Here is a 25195-nt window from a genome sequence, read left to right on the forward strand (position 1 = left end):
TAAGCGTCTGACTTCAGCTCAGGTCATGATCTCATGGTTGATGGGTTTGAGCCCTGCGTCAGGCTCTGTGCTGACAGCTCAGAACCTGGAGCCTGCTTTGGATTCTGTGTCTCCCTCTCTCTCTCTACACCTCCCCCACTTGCACTCTCTCTCTCTTAAAAATAAATAAACATTAAAAAAATGAAATACTGTTAAAGGTCACTCATCCCCCAGAAAATTCCCTGCACCTCGAAAAATTGGATGGATAAAACGGGCAGACAATACACAAACAGAGATACCAATAAGAAAAAAGTTTACCACCCTAGTAATCAAAGAAATACAAGTTAAAATTAAAACCGTGTGTTGCTTTTTTGCTTATCAGATTGGAAAAGATAGAAAAAGAACAGCCACATTTAAAAGCCGAGGGCATAATTTAATTTACTCCTGATTTGTTGCTATTTTGCCCATAGAATGGACTTTATAATTTTTCACTCGTGTAAAGCTTTGCTCGCGTTATTAGAAGAGCAATAAACTTTTTAAATGATAATTGCAAAGACAGGTCAAGTGCAAAACTGGGTAAGGAGCCAAACGGTGCGCAGGACGGAGCCCCCGCTGCGCTGGCGACTCCAGCTGGCGCGCCGCCGGCTCGGGGACCCGTGGGTGCGCCCCAGGCCGCCCGGAGTGAGGCCTCACGTGGGGACCACAACTCCCAGGCACCCGCGCGCCCGCCTCACCCCGACATGTGACCGCGCCGCCCGGGTCGCGATCGCGGCGGCGGCGGCTGGACGGACTCGGAGCTGGGAGCCCCGAGCGAGCAGCAGCAGCTCCAGCGCCCGCTCGGCGCGCTCACCTCAAAGGTGAGTGCAGGCTCCGCCGACAGCGACGACGCGGGGCGGGTGGCCCGGGCGGGACCCTCGAGTGCCCGTCGCCCCTTGGCCAGGAGCGAGCCTTGGGGGAACGCGGGAGGCGGAGCTGGCGGTGGCTTTGCTTTGGGGTTTTCTCTTATTTGTGCCTCCCGCTGGGAGTCAGTCCGGCCCGACCGGACGAGCGGTGGAGGCGCGGTGGGTGAAGACGGACTTGGCCGAGGGTTCCCTGCCCTGGGGGCAGTGACTTGGCGGAGATTCCGAGAAGGCCCCCATCAGGAGCTAAGGCCCGGTGCACTTCACGCACCGAGAACACGCCCGGAGGGGGGTGGTGGGGGGGGCTCTCTGTCGCGGCTAGCCTGTGGTCTGAATCTCTGGGGGGGAAAAAAAGCCCAGACCCAGCTACTTTCCATCTTCCCTACATTTGGGTAGGAAGTGGCATTTCAGACTATTTTTTTTAGGTGGAGTTCACCTGGGAGAGAATGACAGCTTGCCAGACTCTTTGGTCTTCGAAGAAATCGTAATACATCCCACGAAGAATGTCATAGAATTGAGGATACAGGAAGCCAACACTGGTCACTTAGTCGAAGGCTCACCCCCCACCTCCTACTGGGTTTCTAAAAGGGGAAATAGAGGGGAAGAGCCGGGCAGCACAGGACGGGGACATAAGCTCCCCCCTGAACTCTTGGGTTTATAAATGAGAGAGCGCTTCTCAAAGTGTAAGTAACCGCAGATGAGAACGTAAAGAAAACAAGTCCATGATTGCTCTCTTCTTCACCACAGCCTCTCCCTGCCCAGGGTGGGGCCCTGAATAAGGCACAGATAAGTTAGACGTGGGGTCTGGAGGCTGAGATTCCACCCAAGTGGGGAAACGAGGGTAGGGCGCTGCCTCATGCATATCTGACCACAGGGCCCTGTTTCACTGAAAAATGCAGCCCCAACTCAGAGTATTGCTGATTTGAGTCTTGTTCTCCAGTTGAAAAGGCAAGGGTAGGCGAGGCTTTGTCTTCCCCCGATTCTTCACTCCCCAGTAGGTGGAACCACTCTCCGGGCACTTCCAGCTTGGAACATACTAAACTCCGTCTTCCCCCTGGCTGCCTCCTGCGCACCGCCCCCCCCACCGCCACCCCCCTGCTTCAGATGTCCAAGCCATCTGTCTTCCTGGCTGGGTTAGGTACCTCCCCAGGGGGCTTAATCCCCAGCACCCCCCAGGAAGCATCCTCTGTGCCTCCCTTGCACTGAACTACATACACCTGTTGTAATGATCTCTTCCCTTCCCTCTCCCCTGATGGATGGTTAGTTCTGTGAGGGCCAAGGACTTGTCTCGTTTGTCTCCGTATCTCCAGCATCTGCATCCCTAGCGAAACGAAAATCAATGTTTGTCAGCTGAATTACATTTATTGCTCTGTGGGTGTTCAAGTCCACAGCAAAAGTTGTTTGAGGCTCCTGAGAGCGCTGGCCCAGGCCCAAGGATGATAGAAGGAAGCCAGTTAGGGAACTTCTCTGATTAACTAGCCGTTGGGGACATTCCAGTCATGCCAACCGCTTTATTAAGTGAACCCAGAGAGGGGGCATATGGTGCAATACCCCCTCTGCTCCCAACGCAGAGATGGTGCCCAAGGCTTCTGTTCAAGCTGAATGAGCGTAACTCCAGTGTAAATGGAGTCTCACAGGACGATTGGTACTTGTTTGTTTTCATATGTCCATCTTTTGTGAACATTTTGTCAAGTCAACGTATATGCTTTTTGAAATCTTAACAAGGGATGTCTGGCTGGTAGGACTCAAAATGATTTATACTTTCTTTTTGGTACTGTTTCAGCTTTTTACATTAAGCAGGTACCCCTTTCCCACTAGGGGGATAAAAAGCTATTTTTATCTCAGAATTCTTCAACATGATTTTTATATGATTCCTAGGTTTCCCTTTTCCTCTTATATGGTCTTGGGCAAATCCCTTCCCCTGCTGGGACTCATTTTCCCCATCTGGGAATGAGATGGAGGTAGAGAGGGGCCAAGTGGGACCAGATCAGTGTTTTTCACACTGAGTTTCTGCAGAGCTCGGACCTCTCTCCCCCCCTCACTCAGAACCCCGGGTTTTATATGGTGGAGTTACAAGGAAGATTTTATTTGCCAATGATCCCTGGCAACACACACACACACACACACACACACACACACACACCAAAAACAGAACAAAACAAAACGGAGTTGAAAGCCAGGGGACTAAAAAAAAAAAAAAACCCTTTGAGAGAAAAAAAAAGTGATGCCCAGCATGGTGACTATAGTTAATACTACTGTATTGTATATTTAAGACTTGCTGAGAGAGTAGATCTTAGAAATTCTCATCACAAGAAGAAAATTTGTAACTGAGCAGTAATGGATGTTAAGCTAGTCTTACTAGCTGATCATTTCACAATATATACAAATAGTGAATCATGTTGTACATCTGAAACTAATATAGAGTTACATGTTAATTATATCACAATAAAAGAAACTCTCGGGGCGCCTGGGTGGCTGTCGGTTAAGCGTCCGACTTCAGCCCGGGTCACAATCTCGCGGTCCGTGAGTTCGAGCCCCGCGTCGGGCTCTGGGCTGATGGCTCGGAGCCTGGAGCCTGCTTCCGATTCTGTGTCTCCCTCTCTCTCTGTGCCTCCCCGATTCATGCTCTGTCTCTCTCTGTCTCAAAAATAAAATAAATGTTAATGAAAAAAAAAAATTAAAAAAAAAAAGAAACTCTCTAAGGACACTCTAGCTCTGACATTGGGGGATTCTAATACTTGCCTTAGAAGGCAAAGCTTCTGTCATCTGATCCCACTCAGCCAGGGTCCCCTTAGCTGGCGGAGCCCTGACGGTATTTGCAGAGCCGCTGCTGAGGACTGAGGTCCTACTTACCCAGTGATGAGAGAGGACCTTCCTTTCCCTGAGACGGTGGACTAATACTGATCCCTCCGGCTTTAATGTTGCCGGACACAGTCAGTAAGCCTGGTGTGGGTATCGAGAATCGCCACCTGGCTCCCTTCTTGTCCTCCTTTCTTGGCGATCAAGGGGAGCATAGCATCCTGGAATCCTGGCTTGGCATCCAACTAGACCCGGCTTAGAATCTCAGCTCTGCCAACTTCCTAGCCTTGGCACCTTCAGCAGATTACTTAACTCCTCTGAGGCTAGTTTCCCCAAGTTTCCTTTCCATGAGATGGGCCTAATTGTCCCTGTCACACACAGGGCTGTTGTGAACTGAGATTATGTATAAAGAACCCTCGATGCCCCCCGCCGACACAGGATGGGCAAGGCGCTCTTTGAGAAGGGCACTCGGATGGCGGCTGCGTGGTCTGTGCTTCTGCCTTCCTTCTTTCTGCGAGGTGGAGAGCTCATCGAGGGCAGAGATGTTAACCTTTGTCCAGAATGCTGGGCACAGAATGGGGTCACCAAATGTTTAATGTAAAATGAGCAGACGGATGTGGAGCACAGCGTGGAGACGGCGGCATTGGCCCCTCCAGGATACACATGGCTGGAACAGAATGGCTAGGGCCCGGGGTAAGAGAGGCAGCCGTTCCACAGTCCGGTGCTTCCCCACTGGGTTTGGAGGGCACAGAGGGGACATCTCAGCGAGACCTGACAACACCGACCTGTGTGGTAGTCCCCACACCTCACTTCCACCTGGAGCAGGACCAGCTCCATGATAGCTCTGCTGTGCACCTGCTGTGGGGCCTTGGGTGCGTCCCTGCCCGGCCTGGCCTCAAGTTGGTCCTGGGGACAGCTAATGTCCCTTCCTGCACTTAAGACCAGTGACCTCACTCCTCTGGGCCTTTAGGGGAGGCTGCTGGAGAGCATTAGGGGCCATGACTTCCACTGCCCTAAGCCCCCTGTAATGCAGATTCCTTTCTCTTTCAGATGCATTTCATTTTCTCCGATGAGGTGGTGCTTCTGTTTGATTTTTGGAGTGTCCACAGTCCTACAGGTAAGAATTGAGAAGCCTAGGCTTGTAGCTTGGAAAGCCTGGTAGCTCTAGGCAGTGGACAGCCTGGGTTCTCTTTATGCTCTGTGGACATTTAAGTGGGCTTAAATGTAAGGGCCTGACTCCTCTTACATTAACATTGAGCAGGAACTTTGCATTTATAATTCCATTTGCAAGCACTGCTTTTCAGATCCCAAAAGGCACCGTTATCTCACTGTCACAAAGGCCCAGAGAGAGGCCAAGGATACAGCTTTTGCCTCTACTACAAGAGAAGGAACTGAAGCCCAGAGAGGGAAAGAGACTCATCCAGGGTCACACAGCGAGTAAACCCTCAGAGCCAGAAGTAGATCGAGGTGTCTTGTCTCCTAGTACCTCCTTCATAGCATGCCCAGCGTCAGTTCAGAAACCCAGAGCAGCCGCTGCTGGCTGGGCTTCAGACGAGACACCAGTTTACAAGAGAAGGATAGGGCTTTGACTTGAAAAGGCAGAGCTGGGCCCGAATTCACGATGGAGTTCTGGTTCAGCTTCAATAACTGCATTTTAAAAGTAGAATGAAAGTGGCCCACATGCCCATCCTTGCAGGCGTCGATCAAATAAATCATGATCATGCCTTCAGCAGGTTACCATGCCGGGGATCCCAGTCGGTAGTACCCCTTCTCAAGGCTCTGAGTCGACTGTGCTCTGCCAGGCGGTCCCCCTCAAAGCCTCTCAGGCAGGTGCAGTCAGACAGTGGCTGGGACTGGAGTCCTCCTGAAGACCTCCTCATGTTCCAGTCGACCGCTCGCTGCTGGCTGTCAGCGAGGACCTCAGCGGAGGTTGTTGGCCGAAGCCCTCCGTGTGGCGTCTCCTATGGCCCCCCGGTTTCCTGTGGCAGGGCAGCTGGGTTCCAAGGAGCGAGTGTGTCAAGAGAACGAGGTAGAAGTGCATGGGATTTTTAAGACCCAGTCTTGGAAGTCACAGAGCCTCACTTCCACCTATATTGGGTGAGGAAGTCACAAAGGTCTTCTCAGCCTAAAAGGTGGGGGGCATGGACCCCACCACTTGATGGCAGGATGCTGACATTGTAAGCAGAACACGTTGGCAGGGATAGGGTGAGGTGGCCGTCTTTGGAAAATAGACTCTATCACAGACACTATGAAACCCCAGAAATAAGGCAGATCTGTGTGAACTAAGGGGAACCTCTGTACAAGGTGTACTTGGATGGCAACGTCAGATGCAGAAGAATATGCACAGACAGGATGCTGTCGTTCAGACAAAGGCTTATATTGACAGCGAGGATCCCTGGAAAGCTATGGAGGAAAACGCTCCAGGGAGACGACCGGGGTTTTAGGGACTGGGCTGGGAGGAAGACTAACCTTTCACTGTATACCCTTTTGCACCAGTTGAATTTGTACCATATGCATGTAATTACATGTAATTTTATATTTTAAATAACCTGCATCTTTTGTAGATGATTTCCTCCTGGGAGCCCAATAAAATAACTATAGCTGGACCATTTAGTATCCCTCCTCTTGTCTTGTAAAACCAAAGTAGCAATTAGCAGCTAATTTTACACAGCAGCCCTAGTAAGCACTTAATGTTTTCCGTAAAATAACTTACTGGTTTCCCCCCCCCCCCCCAACTATTATACAAGCAATAAACACAGTAGAAACTTTGGGAAGTTAGGTGAGAAGAAAATAAAACTCTCTTATATCCTGGGGTGCCTGGGTGGCTCAGTCGGTTGAGTGTCTGACTCTTGATTTCGGCTCAGGTCATGATCCCAGGGTCATGAGATCGAGCCCCATGTTGGGCTCTGCACTGAGCATGGAGCCTGCTTGGGGTTCTCTCTCCCCCCTCCCTTTGCCCCTCCCCCGCTCATTCTCTCTAAAATAAATCTCTTATATCCTAATTTGCTAAGATGATTACGACTCCTTTGCTGAATCTCCCTTCTTCCAGACTTTTCTATGTACATACTCATAAATGGAACCTCACTGTACATGCTCTTCCCTTAACAAGAAGTCATGACAGGGGACGCCTGGATGGCTCAGCCTGTTGAGTGTCTGACTCGTGATTTCGGCTCAGGCGGTGATCTTGAGGTCGTGAGATAGAGTCCCACATTGTGCTCTGCGCTGGGCGCGGAGCCTGCTTGGGATTCGCTCTCTGCCCCTTCCCTGCTTGTGCCTTCTCTCAAAAAAAGAAAAAAAAAAGCAGTCTTGACAGAGACTTGTGACCCCTGCAGGGGGAGCAGCTGGGGGCGGTGGCATGTGTCTTCTTCACCCTAGGACCCTACCTTTCCCAGAGGGCTTCTCTTCCTGACCTCAAAGCCATACCCCGATAGGCCAACCCTTCCAAGAAAGAGCTGGAGAGGGAAAGAGACAGTGAAGTTCTGAGCCCACGGCAGGGGGAGAAGATGCGAGAGAGGCGGATGGGATGGATTCAGAGGGAATGGGTGGAGGTGGTCTCCTGCCTCCTATCCCAGGCCCCAGGGGAAGCTGCCAGAAGGCGAGCACGGCTTGCCCGGCCCGGTCTCTGCAACTCGGCTTCGTTTGACAGGCATGGCCCTTTCCGTGCTGGTGGTCCTGTTCCTGGCCGTGTTGTACGAAAGCATCAAGGTTGGCAAAGCCAAGCTGCTCCACCAGGCTGTAGTGAGTGTGTCCGTCCTCTCCAGCCAGCAGCTCACTGAGGAGACAGACCAGGATTCTTCAGCCTCAGACTCGGCCCCGGTCAGCAGAGCCCGCCTCAGGTAACAGGCACAGTGTGTGGGGAACGGCAGAGTACTACTCACAGTCACCCTGAGAGAGAGGCTGGGCCCACAGGGCATTAGCCCCACTTCACAGAAAGCAAATCGAGGCCCAAGGAACAAAACTTGCCGAAGTGCTTACCGTGAGTAAGTAGTGAGGACACCTGATGCCCAGGCCAGAGCTGTGAACAGCCACTTGGGAGGCTCAGACCTTCAGAACTCTGTGCAGGCCTCTGCCTAGCAATACGGGTGTCCACCCGGCCCCCCTCCAAATCTCAGCAGTTTCTTAGGTCACTAAGGTTTCCAAACCCAGGATGGAATCTGCAGCCGTCCCTACACAAGTAGTAAGAATTGCTGTCGGCAGTGGATCCATCTGGGTCAGGGAGCCCCCTCCTCCCTCCTCCCCCTCCTCCCCATCCCAGTCTGATAAGGCAGTCCCGTAGGGTCCCAGTTCTGCCCTCTCTCCAGCTCCAGCCGTGCGTCAGGAGCCTGTCTGCTCCTTACACGGGCGTCTCTACTATACACACCCACCCTGCAAGGGAAGTGTTCTTATTCCTGTTTAGGGAAACAAAACCTCAGAGAGGTTAAGTTATTTGTGTTAAGTGGCAGAGCCAGGAGCTGATCTGCCACCAAAGCCCATGTTCTTTCCATTGTAGTATTGCCTCCCACAGTAGATTCAGAAGGAAAAAAAAAAATCTGCTTTACTGATTGATGAGTTTGTATTATCCTTTATCAGACATGACAGAATACATGTCTCATTTTCCCTTTTGCCTAGGATGCCAGGAAGCTCAGAGCTAAATGTAGTAAAGAAGTGATTATCCAAGGCTCCTTGTACAAGGCCCTGTCCCGTCAGTGGTTTCTCATAGAGCTCTTTGAAAAGAAATCTCTTCTGGGTGAAGCATACAAATTACAAATAAGCTGGTCCTGTAACTCAGCTGCGCTTTCTGCTTCCTGACACCAGCTCCTAGCTTCCAGCTCATTACCAACATTAACATGGCTCTCCTTTTCATCTAGGTGGTTTTTCTGTCACTTTGGCCAGTCTCTAATCCATGTCGTTCAGGTGGTCATAGGCTACTTCATGATGCTGGCTGTCATGTCCTACAACACCTGGATTTTCTTCGGCGTGATCCTTGGCTCTGCTGTAGGATACTACCTAGCCTATCCACTTCTCAGCATGGTTTAGCTGGTGAGGGCTCTGCGGGCACCGAGTGCTAGAGAGAGCTGGGCCCCCTCTTCCAGACATTGAAATTCCAGTCCCATGTCTCCCGTTTCTTCTGATGGCGGTTCCTCTCCTCGCTCCCAGCTCTTGGAGACTTTCAGCTGAAGCCGGCACTTGCTGCCTGGAGTTTGGAGGCCACCGCAGCTACCTCTGTCCTCAGCCATCATGCACAGGGCCCGGGCACGGTCATTTTGTGCCTTAGTAAGGCTTCTGTGGCCCGAGGGAGAGTGGAGAGACCAGAACCTGGGGACAGGGTTGCTGAACCCATGATGATTTATTTCTGTGACTCAAAAATTAAGAATTTCCAAAGATCTTCAAGACAGGGAGATGGGTTCTGGGTGACGAAGGTCATGGAAGCTGGATACCTTCTGCTCTCGTGATTTGTGCCTTATGTAGAGGAGCATCTTCCACTGGCCTTCCTGACCTCTTCTGTCTGAGGGATGGAGACCACACTGGCTCCTTTTTCTCACCTTTCTGCCTTTGGGACACATAAAGATTGTCCCCTGCTGTGGATCATGAGAACAAACTAAGATTTTTCATTTTCCCCATTGAACCCCTGGTTGGCAATTTTGCACACTAATACGAGACAAAATTTTTAATGAAATGACTTCATGTTATTCATGATGGACAGCAACTTCTGCTGGGAACTGTTTCTCTTTCTTGTGGGCAGAGTGAGTGACAGCAGATTAAAGGCAGAGGAGCTGGACTTATCCTCTGGATAGGGAGCTTCTCCCATCAGACAGCACTGCCTGAGGGAGGAAGACAGTCTAAGGGCTTGAGGTGTCTGGGGCACTTTCCATGGCTCCAATGCCTCCTTTGAACCGGATCCTTCTTTTACGCAGAACGGAGAACTGCACTGAATATTCAATACTTAACGTTCTCTATTTATTACTTCCTGCTCAGCCATAATCATCTGGTGGGGAAACATGATTTCATTCACTTGAAATGCTGGGTAAGCCATGGGGGCTGCTGACCGAAGACACGATAAGCAATCAAACCAAAGCATTACATTTGTAGACTTAGATGGAACTCTCCAGATAGTTCACGTTACAGAAAAAGGAAATAAGAGACCCAGGGAGGGAAAATCACTGCTGTATACTGTAATGTCTGCGTTCAAGTACCTCACGGGCTAGATGGAAGACGGTCTTAAGCTTTGGGGATTAAAAAAGAAATATACATTTTAATAAATATATATATTTTAAATGACGTGTGACCATTCTTGTGTTTCTCCTCACTGAGACAGCAAGCACACGCCGCCCCCCCACCCCCACCCCTTATAACTCAGCAGGAGCTGAGACTGAGTCTGTGCACCTGCTATGAAGACAACTCTGTGCTCAGGGAAGCCAGCCCTGAAACGCCACGCACTCAGGCAGACACCCCACAACCTTAGCCGAGCCGACAGTCATTCTTATGCTCACACACCAAATACTGACTGGGGGCTGTGCCGTGAGAAAAACAACGGTTTGTCACACAGACTGCAAAGCACCTTCTCTCCCTAGGCCAGAAGCAAAAATACATCAAACCCCCCTCTTTAATTTACAGTGACAACAGCAACAGAAAGTATGTGCCACCTTCAATATTGACCAGCACAACCTCCGCGCCTCAGCAGGAAACTGGAAGGCTGTTCTGTGTCATGACGGATGGAAGGTTTCCAGTGTCCAGTGTGGTCTCGCTGATGCAGCCTCAATGTATCCAGTTATCCGTGCTGAGCGGCTAAGGCTCCCTCCCCTGGGCACTGCTGAGATGAGCACTTCCATGGGTGACCGGCAACCTCTTTGGTTTGATACAGCCTCTAAAGGTGTGTGGGGCCTGAACAGCACAGAAGGCTTTTAGAAAATCTATGCTCTAGAGAAGCTAGTTAGACTAAGCATGTGGACATTCTTCAGGGCCAAGTCACAAAAGGTAGCACCTTCACTAACCTGAATTTTTAAAAATTTAACAGACACCTAGCTTTGTACATGCCAGTGTCCTAAGCACTTTACAGTATTAACTAATTTAACCTTCACAACAAGGTAGGAAATCTGTCCGTCTCAGAAAAGAGGAAGTTGAGCACTGAGTGGCAGAGCTAGGAGGCAGGGCCAGGCAGCCTGGCCCGAATCCGCTCATCAGCACAGATGAGGGGGAGGCTAAGAGAGTAACTGGCTAGGACCACATGATGCCCAGTGGCACGAGGCTGACTATATGTAGACTGTGGGGACTGAAAAGTCCGTGCTGTGTATTTTACCACAACAGTCCAGAGATTCTGTTCCAGGAGATCTGGGATGGGGCCCAGGAGCCTGTATTTCTTACAAGCACCACTGCCCTCTTCCCTCAACGCAGTGATGGTCGCCACCATGGTGGACCAGAGTCCAGGCTCTAGAATAGGCTGGCCAGGATCTGAATTCTCGTCCTCTTGCTTCATAGCTATGTGACCTTGGACAAATTAATTTACCTCGAAGCCTCAGTCTCTATAAAATGGGGTAACAGTGTCTTCTGCAAGGGCCATGGAGATGAGACAGTCTGTATAAAGCACTCAACAACAGAGCTGAGTCAATGGTAGTTCTGTTGCCCAGCCCCACTTATGGCAGACAAGCTCACAAAAGATCCGTCTTCACAAAGGATGGTGTCAGGCCATGGGAATTCAGGAGCCTATCTTACAAACATTTTAAACCAGGGAACGTTTTTGTTAAAATTATTCTTTTTGAAGACTGGTTGCATGGTCTTTGGAAGAAGTAAAATGACCACGTATATTTTCTCACTACTCTTCTCGGCATTTGCCCTGGCCCTGAGTCCACAGGGAAAGGAAAGCTGCTCTCAAAGAGAAGAATCAGGGATGCCTGGGTGGCTCAGGTGGTTAAACATCTGATTCTTAAGTTTGGCTCAGGTCATGATGTCAGTCGTGAGATCGAGCCCCACACCGGGCTCTGCACTGAGTGTAGAGGCTACTTGGGATTCTTTCTCCCTCTCTCTCCACCCCGCCTTCCCTCCCCCTCTCAAAATAAATAAACTTAAAAAAAGGGGGGGAGGAGAATCAGTCCCTCAGGTGCCATGATGAATGATAATGCAGCGTTTGGACCCTCCCACCTTCTGTCCACAGCTTCCTAGGGTGCAAGACTGAGTGTGCCAGATCAAGTGAACGAAATGACGGGTTCTCAGATAACCACGATGCCCCAAGCCTTCAACGGCTGGGACGAATGGGGACAGCAGAGTGGGGACATTCCTTGAAAGCCTGAGTTCCGGGGTACCCAGGGAGTATGTCTTAATGCTTTTGTGCATGTTAACCAACCCAGGTCTGTTACAACTCTTACCCTGAGGTTCCCAGAGAGGAGCACGGCCTGCCTTAGCACCAAATTCGATTTCTCCCCAAGAGCTTGTGTCAAGTTCCATTGCAGACATTTATTTGAGTTTTGTTAATTTCAAATATTCATTGACCTCTTGTATCAGATTTAAGGCAGAGAAAAGATACATGTCCCAGGACTGCAGGGAAGGCTGTTAACCAAACCGGGGTTTAGACAGTGTAATCCACCCTGGGTTCCACCAGGGAGACCTCACCCGAGGCGACAGGTTCTGTTGCTGGTGCACGGTTGAGCATCGGGAGGCAGATCAGTCTGAGTTAGTGAAGAGACTAAAAAGCTCACAAGAGGACGGGACTTGTAGGTGACTGGCTGGAGGCTACCCACCAGCCTTTCCTCCCAACGGGACACTGAGGCGAGACCCCAACGTTGTGAAGACAGGCTCACGCTCCTCTCGGACCAGCCGGGCGGGGCGCTCAGAAGCTGGGGAACTCGGATATCTGCACCGCTGTCCTCAGAACGCTCACCTTCACCTCCCCCTGTGGCTCGTCTAGACCCAGGGCTGGCTGTGCAAAATCGCGCTTAGGGAAGGGGCGGTAGAGAAACCTTTGCACCGGTTTCCTGGGGCTTCATCCCAGCCAGTCAATGTCATCATCATCGTCATCATCTCCAAAAAGGGGTGTCGGGGGCGGGCGTCCCTTCAAGCTCTGCCAAAACAGGAAAGAGTAGTCAGTCCTCACTTGTCCCTGCACCACACGGCCTTCCCGCCTGTGTGAGGGGAAGTGAACTGACACCCGTTCCCGGCTCCAGGTTGGAAAGGAGGGTGTTGGTTACGGTTTTACTGAAAGGACTAACCCCGAGGCCATCAAACCTGGGCTTCCAGATAAAGCTGAGACAAGCGGGCAGAGAAGGGAGGCGATCTTCCAACACAGACACAAGAAGACCAACTTTGTTTGGCTAATTTGGTCATTTATTTGTGAAACACATGTATCGATTTGACAGGTTTCTTCTCATGCAGTGACTTACACATTTCGTGTGGGAAAAGCAGGGTCGATAGGGGAGAGATGGGAGCAGGAGGAAGAAAGAGAGAAGCAGAGCAGCCCTAAGGGGAGAGAGAAGATGCAGGAAGATGAAGGGAGGCTGGAAAGAATACAGCTCCATCCGAAAAAAACATTGCTGTGGCCCATGGTGGCCTGTCTGGTTCTAGATGTGACCCCGCCATTTGAGAGAGAGTTGAGTTCAGCGGCTTGGCCACATTACCAAGTGGAGAAGCCAAGAGATGAAGAAAGCCCAGGAGCACAGGGCCACGGCCCCCGCATCCTTGATCTCACTGGCCCTTCCCTCGCTTCCTCCACCCGGGTAGTAGGAAAAGGGGGGTTAACGGGCTATGGAGGAAATTCCCCTACTTTTCATGACTTGAGCTCCTGGCCTTTTCTTCTGGCTTGGTGGGGACCAGGTCCCATGGGGGCAGCAGGGATTGATGCCGGAGAAAGGCACGCACAGACCACCCCCTACTAAGATACTTCCTGCTATGAGCTACCCTGGCCCAGGGTCAGTCTTCACAGGGCCGGCCAAACAGAAGGCAGCATGATGTGGTCAGGGGTGCCTGGGCTGATCCCATCTCCACCACCAACTAACAGACCTTGTGCCTCTCGCTGGGCATCAACTAGGTGATCTCTACGCTCTGACAGTAGTGAATAAAAATGTGGCTCACTGCTTCTGTTCTATTCCAGCTCTCCATTTACCAGCATGATAACCCTGAGCATGTTATTTAAACTTGCTGAGCCTCAGTCCTCTTTCCTATAGAACAGGATAAAAGTGCCTACCTCACTGGATTAGTAGCGTATTCAATGAGAATGTCTGTGAGGTTTTCAGAGTACCCCGGAAATAGGAATTAACTTGGTAGTATTCATAGTAATACCAATAATATACTGCTAATTAAACACTCCAACTATTTAGGGCAGCCACTTGGGATACTCAATTGGTTTTTCGTTCTTATTTTTAAGTGCAGAATTCATATGCAGAATTCCTGAACGGAAATGTAATTGTTGAAGGCTAACAGGAGGAAATGGTGCGTGTCCCGCAGGGGCACAGGCAGGAGGGAAAGGTTTTGGTAGATGCAAGCCAGCTCCTTGCTCTGCCACACCCCCTGGTTCTGGCCAAAGGCAAAGCCCACTCTGGCTGACATGTGAGGGGAGAAAATGTGCCCCCAGTCACCGCACGTTTCTGTCCTTGGGACAGGCTGAGCCTGAGGCTGGTGTGTGTTCTCCATCCACGCCTCCTCTAGTGACATTCCCATCAGAGCAGCTGAATGTCCTAGTGACAGCCTGGCGTTGCGGAGTGGGGACAGGCTGCACGGGCAAGCTGCTTCCGGCCGCCACCCTGGAGCTCTGTAGAGCGAGGCTGTTTTCTACCCTGGGTGTTGTGGTGACAAAACAAGACAGCAGCTTGGAAAGCAGGCTGGGGAAGCAGGAAGGCTCAGAAACAGGTGCCCAGTTCAGGAGGAGCCCAGCTCTGCCACTAATTCCCTCTGTGGCTTTGGGTAAACCACCTTTTGGAGCCTCAGTTTCTCTATGAATAAGGATGCAAGACAAGACCTTCCAAGTCCCTTCAGGTTGTATAATGCACATGGTCTCTGAGCAGACCTGAGGGAACCTGAGGCTGTAGCGTTTTAATGCAGGACTGAGCGGCGCAACTTCCTTCACTGACAGTAGAAACCATTCCCACATGGACGGAGATCGTGATCCTTTTTCAGGAGTGAAGTGGTATCTGCCCATCCCCCCTCTGCTTACAGAGCTGCCCCCTCCCAGCCCCAAGCCTGCTCCCACAGGGCGCTGCACACAGAGCCCAGGGCGTGGGCCACCCACAGACTCCGGTCCTCTTCTCAGGGCCAGCGGGGAAGGGCCCCCAGGTAGTGGCAGGAGGACTCGGCAGTGTCTGGGATTTCCTTACCACCTCATCTTCATCCTCCTCGTCAGGCTGTGCTTTGGGCCTTGAAACTTTCAGAGTTGCCCCTTTAAACAGTTCATCTTCTTCATCCCCAGAGAGACTGAAGGAAAAATCAAGAAAATCAAGTCACAGACAATGTTGCTGTTCCTGTTCCAGCCCACGGCGCCCACACGAGGAAAGAATTCAACAGCTGTGATGACCACCCAGGAACTCCTCCCGCCTCCATGCTAGCCTCTGGCGCTCCTACTCCCTTCATAACCTACAGCCAGCATGATCTTTTAAAACGAATATATCAGGCCGTGTCACTTTTTTGCTTAAATCCCTTTAGTAGCTTTTCATGGTAAAGTCCAAACTTCTAAGAGTGATACAAAATCTCACATGACTCGGTCCCTACTTCATTCTCCAATCTCAGGTTAACACCACTCTCCTACTTACTGTGCCTTCTTTAGTTCCTTGATTGTGTCATGTCCCTTTCTACCACAGGGCCCTTACACGTGCTGTTCCTGCTTTCTGCAGTCTCTTCCTCCCACTCCTGGCATTGAAGGCTCCTTTCCATTCTTTTTTTTTTTTTTTTTAAATTAGTTTGGTTTTTATTTTATTTTTTTTAATTTTTTTTTTTTTTTAAACGTTTATTTATTTTTGAGACAGAGAAAGACAGAGCATGAACAGGGGAGGGGCAGAGAGAGAGGGAGACACAGAATCTGAAACAGGCTCCAGGCTCTGAGTGGTCAGCACAGAGCCCGACGCGGGGCTCGAACTCACGGACCGTGAGATCATGACCTGAGCCGAAGTCGGACGCTTAACCAACCGAGCCACCCAGGCGCCCCTCCTTTCCATTCTTTAGGTCCCAGTTTAAAAATTGCATTCTCAGAATCCTTCCCTAACCTCTCTATCTAAAGTAGAATAATTCCCCCTTTATTCTCTATTATAATAATAGAGAATTTCTTTTTTATGCACTTATCATACTTTTATAATACATAAATATTTGTCTGTCTTCCCCACTAGACTATAAGCTCCTTAACTCAAGAACCAAATCTGCCTTGCCTACCACCCTATCACAATGCCAACCACAGAGCCTCTCACATTACATGACTGAATGAATAAGCGAATCAGAGAGTCCACCTCTGAGGATGCGTTATCAGCCCTAGAAAAACCAGCGGCAACCTCCACATGCAGCCGCCTTGTTCTGGAAACCCTGCTGAGGCAGACATACCTGGTGTGCTGAGAACAGTGGTTGGGTCCGCCTGCTGCTCCAACAGCTGGAGAACCCGCCTCTGCGCCCCCTGGCTCCCTATAGGGAACAGCGGAGCTAGCGACATCCTCGTCTTTCTTGAGCTCTGGAGGCTGAGGCTCTTCTCCTGGACTTTCGGACCCCGAGGCTAGTGGGTCCCCCTTCAAGAGGTGTGAAGTCAGGGACAGTCTCGCAGTGCTTTCTGGCTCCTCAACACAGGGATTTTCCAATGGGCTGGCAAGTGTCTCCTCGCACTCAGAGTCCACAAGTACAGGGCCCGGAGGCATAGGGGGAACAGAAGTCGGAGGCCCCAGAGCTCTCTGGGAGGGGCCACAAGTCAGTTCAGGTGAGAGGGACCCCTCTTCTATCTCTGAGAGCGCCTCTGCTTCTGAGGGCTCCCCTTCCCTTCCCTGTACCTCTTCCTGGGGAGTGAGGAGGACCCGAGGAGGCGGGGGGACAGCCTCCTGCACTGCCTGCTCCGGTGACAGTGAGGGGGACCCCTGCATCTCCCTGCTCAGGGGCGCTGGAGGCAGTCCAGCACTGCCTGAGACTGAAGGTTGCCGAGGCCGCTCTTCTTTCTCCTCCTCCTCTTCTTCACTGCTGCTCTGTCCCTTGTCTTGCTCGTGTTGGTTTAACAGCTGAAGAGTCACCATCTGTTCAAAAGCCAAGGAGGAGGAGATGACCGCTAAGAGGAAAACAGCAGGCATTCCTATCACTTCCGTCCCTGGTCCCTGTTTACACAACTACTCATGCAGCTCAAATGACTTTGCCTCTTCCTCTCACAGGAGGCTGCCCTTATGTATCCAGATAAAAGTCACTCCAATTATCCTAATTATTGATGAACAGTCTGGAATACCTTTGAAATTTATGATCCCTTGGAAGGTACTTAAGCAACAAGATACCCGCTTCAGTGAAACAATCAACAGCCGGCCACACCTTGATGGTATTCATGATGGTCCCCAGAACAGCCCTGCCATTGTAAGATTCCTCCAGCTCGAACTCTCCCCGTAAGGACTGGAACACCTGGTTCATGATCTTCTTGACCTGTGTGAAGACATGAGGAGAGCGAAACAAAACTTGTATGCTGCCAGAATGGAGTGATCAAGGGACGTGTGTCAGCTCTAGAGAGGCGTTTGGAGGGCTGAAATGAAGCCTCCTGGAACCGATCAGACAACACAGCTGGTCACGAACTGAGACGCCGAAGGCTGTCACTGTGGAGGATGATGTTAAATAAGGAACCGTGTTGGATGGAAGGGCTACCAGGGACAGGCGAGCTGTGACACGTGTGCCCACAGCTGCTTAAATAGCATTTATTGCTGCTTCTTCCCACCATGGCCACCACCGGAGCTGCTGTGGGCTATGACGATTAGTGGTACCAGATGCTGGGCACGCTCCTCACTCTTGTAAATTAGAGGCACTTCCCTTATCTGTCAAAACCTCAGGATAGGGCCCTCTGGGCTTTGCCACCAAAGTGACGGGCTCCAAGGGGTTAATTTTTACTTAAGTCAAACAAGTGGTCTATCACTAAAGGCAGAAAATAAAGCTATCAACACAACACATTGGCCACATTCTTTCTGAATGCCTGCTACGCTCATCAATCCCCTGATACGACCTGGGCTGCTTCTTCGAAATACTCACCTTCTCTGAGGGGTCAGTGGCAGCAGCTGCAACCCCAGACATGTGGGACTTGTTCTCCAGGTCTTTGGTGTGCTGTTCATTTTGCTCTGTCAGGGCTGTGACCTGGGCCTGGAGGGCTAGACACTGCAAAACAACCAGACCGTGGCCATGGCCTCGGGAGCCTGCACTGCCAGATCCAAGTCAGGACACCCAGGAGGACCAGAACAATCCTAAGCATCGGTGTTAACCTCAGGAAGGTCTGCTGGTGTCCATACGCCCCGCCCACCCCAGGCCTGCTGACTCAGGGCATTCTATTTCCTCATCACTCAGCCTCAACTCACAATTTTGTCTCTGCTTCCCCAGTAAGGCCACTCGCACTGTTCTAACCAGGTCAAAAGCATGATGAGAAAAGGGGGGATGTAAGTCCAGGGACACAGACATATAAACACCAGTCATTAGAAGCAGCCTATTCACCTGCAAGACTGCCTTCATCACCTGTGGGTCCAAGATTTTCAACTAGATACTGTAAGGGTGGACAGTGACCTCCAGACGTGGGGACTTTCATACCAAGACCCTACCCATCTTCTAGCTCTGTCATTTTCGTGCCAATGAGTCTACCATACCCACGCCCCATCCCATCTGTGTGCTTCCGCCCAGGGTGTTCTGCCGCCTTCTTCACCTTCCCAAGGCCACTTGTCCTTCTTGGCTCTGCTCCCTTAGGCACTTCCTCTTCTGCGCCTCACAGCACTCAGTGCTGATCTGTGTCTGTCTCCCTTTCTTGACTGTGAGGTTCTCAAGGGCAGAGTCCTTTGTAAGCCCTTTCCCTAACGGTATCTGGAGTCCAACTGGCACTCAATAAAGATTTGCGTCATAAATGACCAAATAATGGAATTAAACACCTTCCAGAACACCAGTGCTGTCTTTTCTCTCTCGAGGTCACAGACCTGTCATCCCAAATCAGTAAGACTACTGACAGACCGGAGAATTGAGCAAGTGTGGTTTGGTTTTGGTTTTCGAGCTGGTAACATCTTTTAGGTTCAAAAGAATTTACGAGACTCCACGTGTTCACGTCACATTAACCGTGCTAAGCTGTCTGGCCCAGGAGAAACACCTACCTTTTCCTGAAGGCGGAGCAGCTCCTGCTGGCTGGCGTCTCTCTGCGCACACACTTCCTGGTACTGCAGCAGGTGTTCATCCTTGGCAGAGGCCAACAGGTGTTCACATTTTGCTTCCCACTGGGTCTGCAGCTCAGCCTGTACGAGAGACAGCTGCCAAGAGAATGGAATGACCGCATCCCGGGCGAGAGCCGTCACAGCTAGGGAAGCCCATCTTTCATTAGGCAAAAAGAATAAGCTAACAGCCCAGACTTCATAGGAACACAACTATTTGAAAGACCTTGATTACTTTCAAAGTAAATGTACTTTGTAAACGTAGGGACGCAGATGTCATTGGCTGTCGGGAGTCTAAAAACTACTCCAACCAGATAAAGGTGTGACTGCCCAGCAAGGTTGCGAGAGGACAGGACCGTGACGTGATCACACTTTTCAGAATCTGGGCCCTAAACCTTACAGGTTCAGAAGAAACAGTTTTGTCAAAGTTCCCAGAGGTGACCAAACTGAGGGCACCAATTTACTCAACAGTTAGACGCACAAATATGAATTTATGAACTTACAAGGAGAAAGGTCTCTGTCAAATGGACTCGAGATCCAGGTGTGCCCTGCCACTCTCCCGGGCTTCCCCGCCTGATTTACCCAAGTAAATCCCTTTTTTCCAAGGATGATCATGTACCTGAAGGCCTATTTCCAAGTGCGTCAGTTTCCCGTTACCTGCTCTGCAGCTGCTTGGTCTGTGGACACCCGAGCCTTTTTCAAGAGCTGCCGAAGCTTGTCCAGTTCCTCCTGGTAGGACTTACGGATTTCATCGATCTCCTCCTCGGCCCGACAGCGCTCTTGAGCAGACTTCTTTTTCCTTTCAGAGAGGTTCTTAGGAATAAGAGAACCATCGTCAGCTCTGGCTGTTTGACCAAGGATCAATGCAGAAGGTGGTGATATTGGTGGTAGCTTTGGACCCTGCTGGGTCCTTCTGGAAACAATTCAACGTTAAATTTAATTTTCCTTCTATATTTAACATTCTCAGCTACTGGACGAGAAAAATTGTGACAAGAAGAAAGGAAAACAAGAATGGTTTTATCTACAATTCTATTAAGAGATGGTAAATATCTTAACAGTGTAAGAGCATAGGGAAATGGACACTTTCATACCTGCTAGTAGGAAAATAAATAGGTATTCTCTCTTTGGATGGCAATTTAGCAGTCCTGTGAAAGGAATTTCAAAATATACACACCCAGGAATCTCACAAATTACCATTTATCTTAAGGAAGCAATAAATCATGCCCACAAAAACTGTGTTACAAGGGTGGTCACTGTAGTGGTATCTGTAACAATGAAAAACTAAAACAGCCCCCCCAAAAATCAGAAGGAATTAGGTTAAAAAAAAAAAAACTGATAAAATCAGAAGAAACTGAAAATGAAAACCAAGATTTATCCCCTAAAAAGGAACCAGGCCACAAAGCCCTTACTAAAGAGTTTTATAGAAATGTCAGAAAAAGTTTGTTCTTTTCATATTTAAACTGTTCCAGAACAGAGGAAAAAACCAGGAATGTTCCCATTTTGTTCAATGGGGCTAGTTTAGGCTGACCTTAAAATTTTAACACAACAAAAGATAATACAAATACTAAATAATATTTGTAACATCTCTGAGTGACAAAGGATGAACACCCTCAGTAATGTTTATAAATCAAACTAATATTACAACAGGAAAAGAGAGCAAAGGACATTAAAAAGAAAATTTACAGAAGAAATACAAATAGGTATTAAATATATGAAAGCTTTACTACTAACAAAAATACATGTTAAAACAAGACAGCATACCGCACCTATCAGACTATGAATATTAGAAAAATTGACATAAGCCGAGGTGGAAAGAATATAGAGAAACGGGCTTCCACAATGCTGGAAATGTAAGCCAGCATACCCTTCTTTGAAAATAATCTGGCAATGTGCATTTTAAAACTTTAGATGTGTAGCATTTCCTGTGATCTAGCAATTCTAATTCAAGCAATCAAGGTTATGGAAATGCTCAAATAAATTCACAAAAAATAAATATATAATACAAGGATGTCTACAGCAGCAATGCCTGAAATTGTGAAAAAACAGAAATATAAATATCCATCAACAGATGAATAAATAAATTATGGTATAACCTCACAGTAGACTAGACTACTATGCTGTAGTTAAATGGAATGAGAAAGTTCTCATTCTTAGAAGTACAATGTCCAGGATGTTAAAAAAAAAAAAAAAAAAGCATTAAGCATAATTATCTTATCGTTAAAAAATGATCCGTGTACATATATGTATGCGTAAGTGCAGGTGTACATATGTTTTATACACACAGAAAACAACCTGCACGGATAATCATGCGTTGTTTACAGTTGTTACCTCTAACGCTTGAGATTGGAGAGGAAAACAAGATAAATTTTATTTTTGATTTTATACTTTTCTGTCTTATTTGTATTTGTTACAATGAACACATGCTACTGTTAACATTTAAAGGAAAATAAAAATGTTTATTAAAAGCTGATCCTGGGGCGCCTGGGTGGCTCAGTCGGTTAGGCGGCCAACTTCGGCTCAGGTCATGATCTTGCGGTCCGTGAGTTCTAGCCCCGCGTCGGGCTCTGTGCTGACAGCTCAGAGCCTGGAGCCTGCTTCATATTCTGTGTCTCCCTCTCTCTGACCCTCCCCTGTTCATGCTCTGTCTCTCCCTGTCTCAAAAATAAATAAACGTTAAAAAAAAAAAAATTTAAAAGCTGATCCTGGCCACCTGGGTCCAACAGAGAAACTTTAGTTGTAGAACTCACCTTTTCCAGAGAATCCTTCTCAGCTCGAAGATCTGCCAGCTCCTCCTCCAGGGAGGTCACCTTGAGCTCCAGTTGTCTCCGGCTTTGCTTTTCACTTTTGAATTTGGACTGTGCTTGCTCAGAGGTTTCCTGGAGCTCTGGGATATAACGACAAAGAGACTACTAGCCGCACAACCAGGGGCATCCCAGCCGCTCCTCCAAACCGCACCCCAAGGTCTCCCAATTCAACCACGTGAGCGCCTTCCTCTCACTCCCTTTGGCACCAACTCACTGACCAGCAAAAGGTGTATCAGGTCACGAACCAACACCCTCACCGACCCATGCTCATTTCTCTGTGTGTGTCACCTTCTCTACAAAATTGAAAGGAAACATTTGAAGCAGTCCGAAACCACTGGCGACATGTATCAGTGCCACAATCCTCTTTCAGTCATCGGCTCCACACACTGAACTGATCTTTATTTAGCTTTAGTCCAGGCCCTGTCTCACCGCCCGGTAAGATACTCCCAACCTTCTTGGTAGTTGGGACATTCTACCAAGAGTTTGCTTTTAAAGCACCAAACAGGGGGGTACCTGGGTGGCTCAGTCAGTTAAGCGATCGATTTTGGCTCAGGTCATGACCTCACAGTTGATGGGTTTGAGCCCCATATCAGACTCTGTGCTGACCGCCCAGAGCCTGGAGCCTGCTTCCGTCTGGATTCTGTTGTCTCCCTCTCTCTCTGCCCCTCACCCACTTGCAGACTGCCTCTCTCTCTCTTTCAAAAATAAATAAACATAAAAAAAAAAAAATCAAACAGGGGCGGCTGGGTGGCTCATTCAGTCTCTTGATTTCAGCTCAGGTCATTATCCTAGGGTCATGGATGGAGCCTTGTGTTGGGTTCTGTGCTAAGTGTGGAACCTGCTTAAGATTCATTCTCTCTCTCTCTCTCTCTCTCTCTCTCTCTCTCTCTCTCCCCCCCCCCCCACCCTCCCGACCAGCTCACACTATCTCTCTCTTTAAAAAAAATAATAAAACATAAAATATCAAATAAATGCTCAAATAAAGCTATTTGTAATATTTCTTAAAAAGGTAACACCTCAAAGTTACATTTGTTGGGAAAACTTTTGAGACCCTTATGGCGCTTTAGAAGTAATCATCCTAGGGCATCACCAAAGCAGAAAAGAAGACATCTGCACAACATTCAAATCTAAGACTGTCCCTCAGGTGCACCCGGGGGACACTCTAAAAGGGAAAGGGTATATCTTCAAGGTATCACTCTAATGACTGACATCAGTGTTTTTAGCTCTTTTCAGGCAAGCAAACTTTGCGTCTTCCCAGTTCTGCTGCTGCTCCAGCTATGCCCCACCCCCGGTCCCATCTGTGCCTTTCACATTTGTTCCTATACACCGAGGTGCATGAATCAGGTGCATGAAGCACTCTGGGCTTCCCAAATCTTCTATTCAAGGCCCCGTGTCTTGAGCAGCACCTTTGTGCCAGGCATTGAACTAACACTAACTTGGAGAAAAGGACTTAGCGAAGATGAGCAAGACACCATCCTTGTCCTCCAGAGGCTTGTATTCTAGGAGGGAACACGGACATGTAAATCGTGCTGATCTAAGGCTAACTCTGATAATGTCAGAATAACGTACTTAGAGGTAAAGGATTTTAAAGGAAATCAAATGTTGTAGGAAAAAAAACCAAGAAAGTTTCTGAAGAATGAATTCTGGAGAATTAGAGGCAAACATTGGTGACAGCAGACACACCAAGTCCAGGGAAGAGCATGGAGGAAAAACAAGACAAGAACCACAGGATGGGCTGAAGCTGCAGCAGGCTGGTTAGGATGTCCAGAGCCAAGATGAACTGAGCAACATAAGAGGAAGTAGGCCAAGCTGGAGAGCCAGACTGAAGGGCTGGAGTCCACCCTCTAAAAAGAAGGCAACCGCCACAGGAAGCATTTCTTCCTTAAACTTCCAATGAGTCACGAGTTAGAGGAACCCATTAACTCAAAGGCACTGAAGGCAACACTGGCCCAAACAAAGTAGAAGAGTGGCGGCTGGTCCATCCAGACGGGTAGTCCATTCTTTAGTTGTCCTTTATGTCAAGCAATTGTGTAGGTTGATACAGGCCTACTTTCATTTTTGCCTCAGTCCCTCCCAAGCAAAGTTCATGAGCGTCATGACAAATGGATGGGGAGGAAGGACACGGTTAAATTCCTTTTTATAATAATAATAATAATAATAATAATAATAATAATAATAATTGTTATTATTATTATTTATTAAGTAAACTCTACCCCCAGCGTGAGGCTTGAACTCACGACCCTGAGATCAAGAGTCACGTGCTGTTCTGAATGAGCCACCTAGGTGCCCCACACTTTCATTCCTGAAGTTTAAACGGCAAACATCGCAGCCCCTCCACCAAGGACGCACCTGAGAGCTCTGCCTGCAGTTTGACGAGCTGGCCCTTGAGGAGGTCTGTCTCCTTCAAGCTTTCTGTCAGCTGCATCTGCAGCTCCGCTTCCTTCTTCTGGTGAGCGGTCACCTTCAGCTGCAGACGAGAGACTTGAGCGGTGGCTGCTGTTAACTCTTCTGTCACCTTGGCCTGAATAGTAACAAAGTATGACGCCACTTCAAACACAGCTGTCCCTTGCCTCCAAGTGAGGACCCAACCGCACACACTCTGCTGACTGAACTGGCAGGAAGGGAGCTAACCCTCAACATGCATTAAACCGAAATCAAGCCTTCAATATGCGTCTCTGGTCCACGAATTCCCTTGCGGAAATCCGTCCTTAGGAAGCATTCAGCGAAATTACAAAAATTTTGCCACGAGATCTTCACTGCCGATTGTTTCCAGTTGCAAAAGAATGGAAAAATAAAATGCTGGGAAATGGGCTTGATGAAGCAAATTGTGATACATCTATCCTGCACGCAACTATCAAGAACGGGGTATGAGAGAAGACGTCGGGGACAGAGCCACAGCCTACTATTAAATGTTACCAATCTGATACGTGAGAAATGGTATCCCTGCCCGTTTTCTAACTTTCCTAGGATAAACACGTATGGTTTTTTTTTTTTACTAAGAAAAGGATCTTTTAAAATTTAAACTGAACGCCTTCAACACCGTCAACTTGTGAGTTTGCAGCTTCTCCCTAGAGGTCCTGACCACTGGCAGTATTACGATGGAAAGCTCAACCACATGAGAGCAACTGTGCTGGGGGTTCTTGGAAGAACAGAGCTAACAAAAGAAGGAAACGTTTCAGTTTTTCTGAGGGCTGAACGTATTGCAAACGGTGCCCTGGATTGGCCTAAGGGAAGCTACGTGTGTGTGCTCGAGTAACATCCGGCGAAACCACAGTGATTACCCTGGAGAGCCCTCTAATGATAGTCTATGCAGTACGCGTGATGATTAAGAGGACGGTCAACGGAACAGAATGGTAAACAAGTGACAAATACCACAGTCTCGTCACCTGAACTGATGTGCTCCCATAAAAGTGAGGAGAAATGA

The 25195-nt window shown here is 49.0% G+C and overlaps 2 protein-coding genes across 7 annotated transcripts in view; one reads left to right on the plus strand and one right to left on the minus strand.

Annotated features, from left to right (window-relative positions):
• Positions 1–718: 718 nt before the first annotated feature.
• On the plus strand, positions 719–15505 carry SLC31A2 (solute carrier family 31 member 2). Of its 2 annotated transcripts, XR_006210743.1 has the most exons (5): positions 719–836; positions 4728–4794; positions 7324–7513; positions 10272–10527; positions 15046–15505. XR_006210743.1 is itself a non-coding variant. In XM_042964969.1 (4 exons), exons 2-4 carry the CDS (start codon positions 4728–4730, stop codon positions 8691–8693), a joined length of 426 nt encoding a protein of 141 aa, XP_042820903.1. In that variant the 5' UTR covers positions 722–836; the 3' UTR covers positions 8694–10106. The 2 variants fall into 2 exon arrangements, 1 of the variants encoding a protein (XP_042820903.1); XM_042964969.1 differs by lacking the exons at positions 10272–10527; positions 15046–15505 and adding an exon at positions 8525–10106 and having other exon boundaries at positions 722–836.
• FKBP15 (FKBP prolyl isomerase family member 15) overlaps positions 12085–25195 on the minus strand; it is a 57312-nt gene continuing 44201 nt past the window's right edge. For 4 of the 5 annotated variants that reach the window (XM_042964967.1, XM_007094300.3, XM_042964965.1 and 1 more), the window contains 9 exons: positions 24121–24292; positions 21715–21851; positions 19625–19780; positions 18914–19066; positions 17820–17942; positions 17118–17225; positions 16164–16834; positions 14954–15050; positions 12085–12708 (listed from right to left, as the gene is read on the minus strand). In XM_042964967.1, coding sequence (XP_042820901.1) covers positions 12631–12708; positions 14954–15050; positions 16164–16834; positions 17118–17225; positions 17820–17942; positions 18914–19066; positions 19625–19780; positions 21715–21851; positions 24121–24292 — 1695 coding nt within the window. In that variant the 3' untranslated portion in view covers positions 12085–12630. The remainder of the gene's footprint in view (positions 12709–14953; positions 15051–16163; positions 16835–17117; positions 17226–17819; positions 17943–18913; positions 19067–19624; positions 19781–21714; positions 21852–24120; positions 24293–25195) is intronic. The other variant, XM_042964966.1, reaches the window with a different exon arrangement.

The sequence above is a fragment of the Panthera tigris genome, chromosome D4 (genome assembly GCF_018350195.1).
Source record: "Panthera tigris isolate Pti1 chromosome D4, P.tigris_Pti1_mat1.1, whole genome shotgun sequence".
NCBI classification, from domain to species: domain Eukaryota; kingdom Metazoa; phylum Chordata; class Mammalia; order Carnivora; family Felidae; genus Panthera; species Panthera tigris.

Bases quoted from the DNA above. Each gene is read 5' to 3' on its own strand.
- SLC31A2 (XM_042964969.1), top strand. From the start codon at position 4,728: ATGCATTTCATTTTCTCCGATGAGGTGGTGCTTCTGTTTGATTTTTGG. The intron at 4,795-7,323 runs GTAAGAATTGAG...TTCGTTTGACAG, and splicing joins GAGTGTCCACAGTCCTACAG to GCATGGCCCTTTCCGTGCTG. The intron at 7,514-8,524 runs GTAACAGGCACA...CTTTTCATCTAG, and splicing joins GTCAGCAGAGCCCGCCTCAG to GTGGTTTTTCTGTCACTTTG.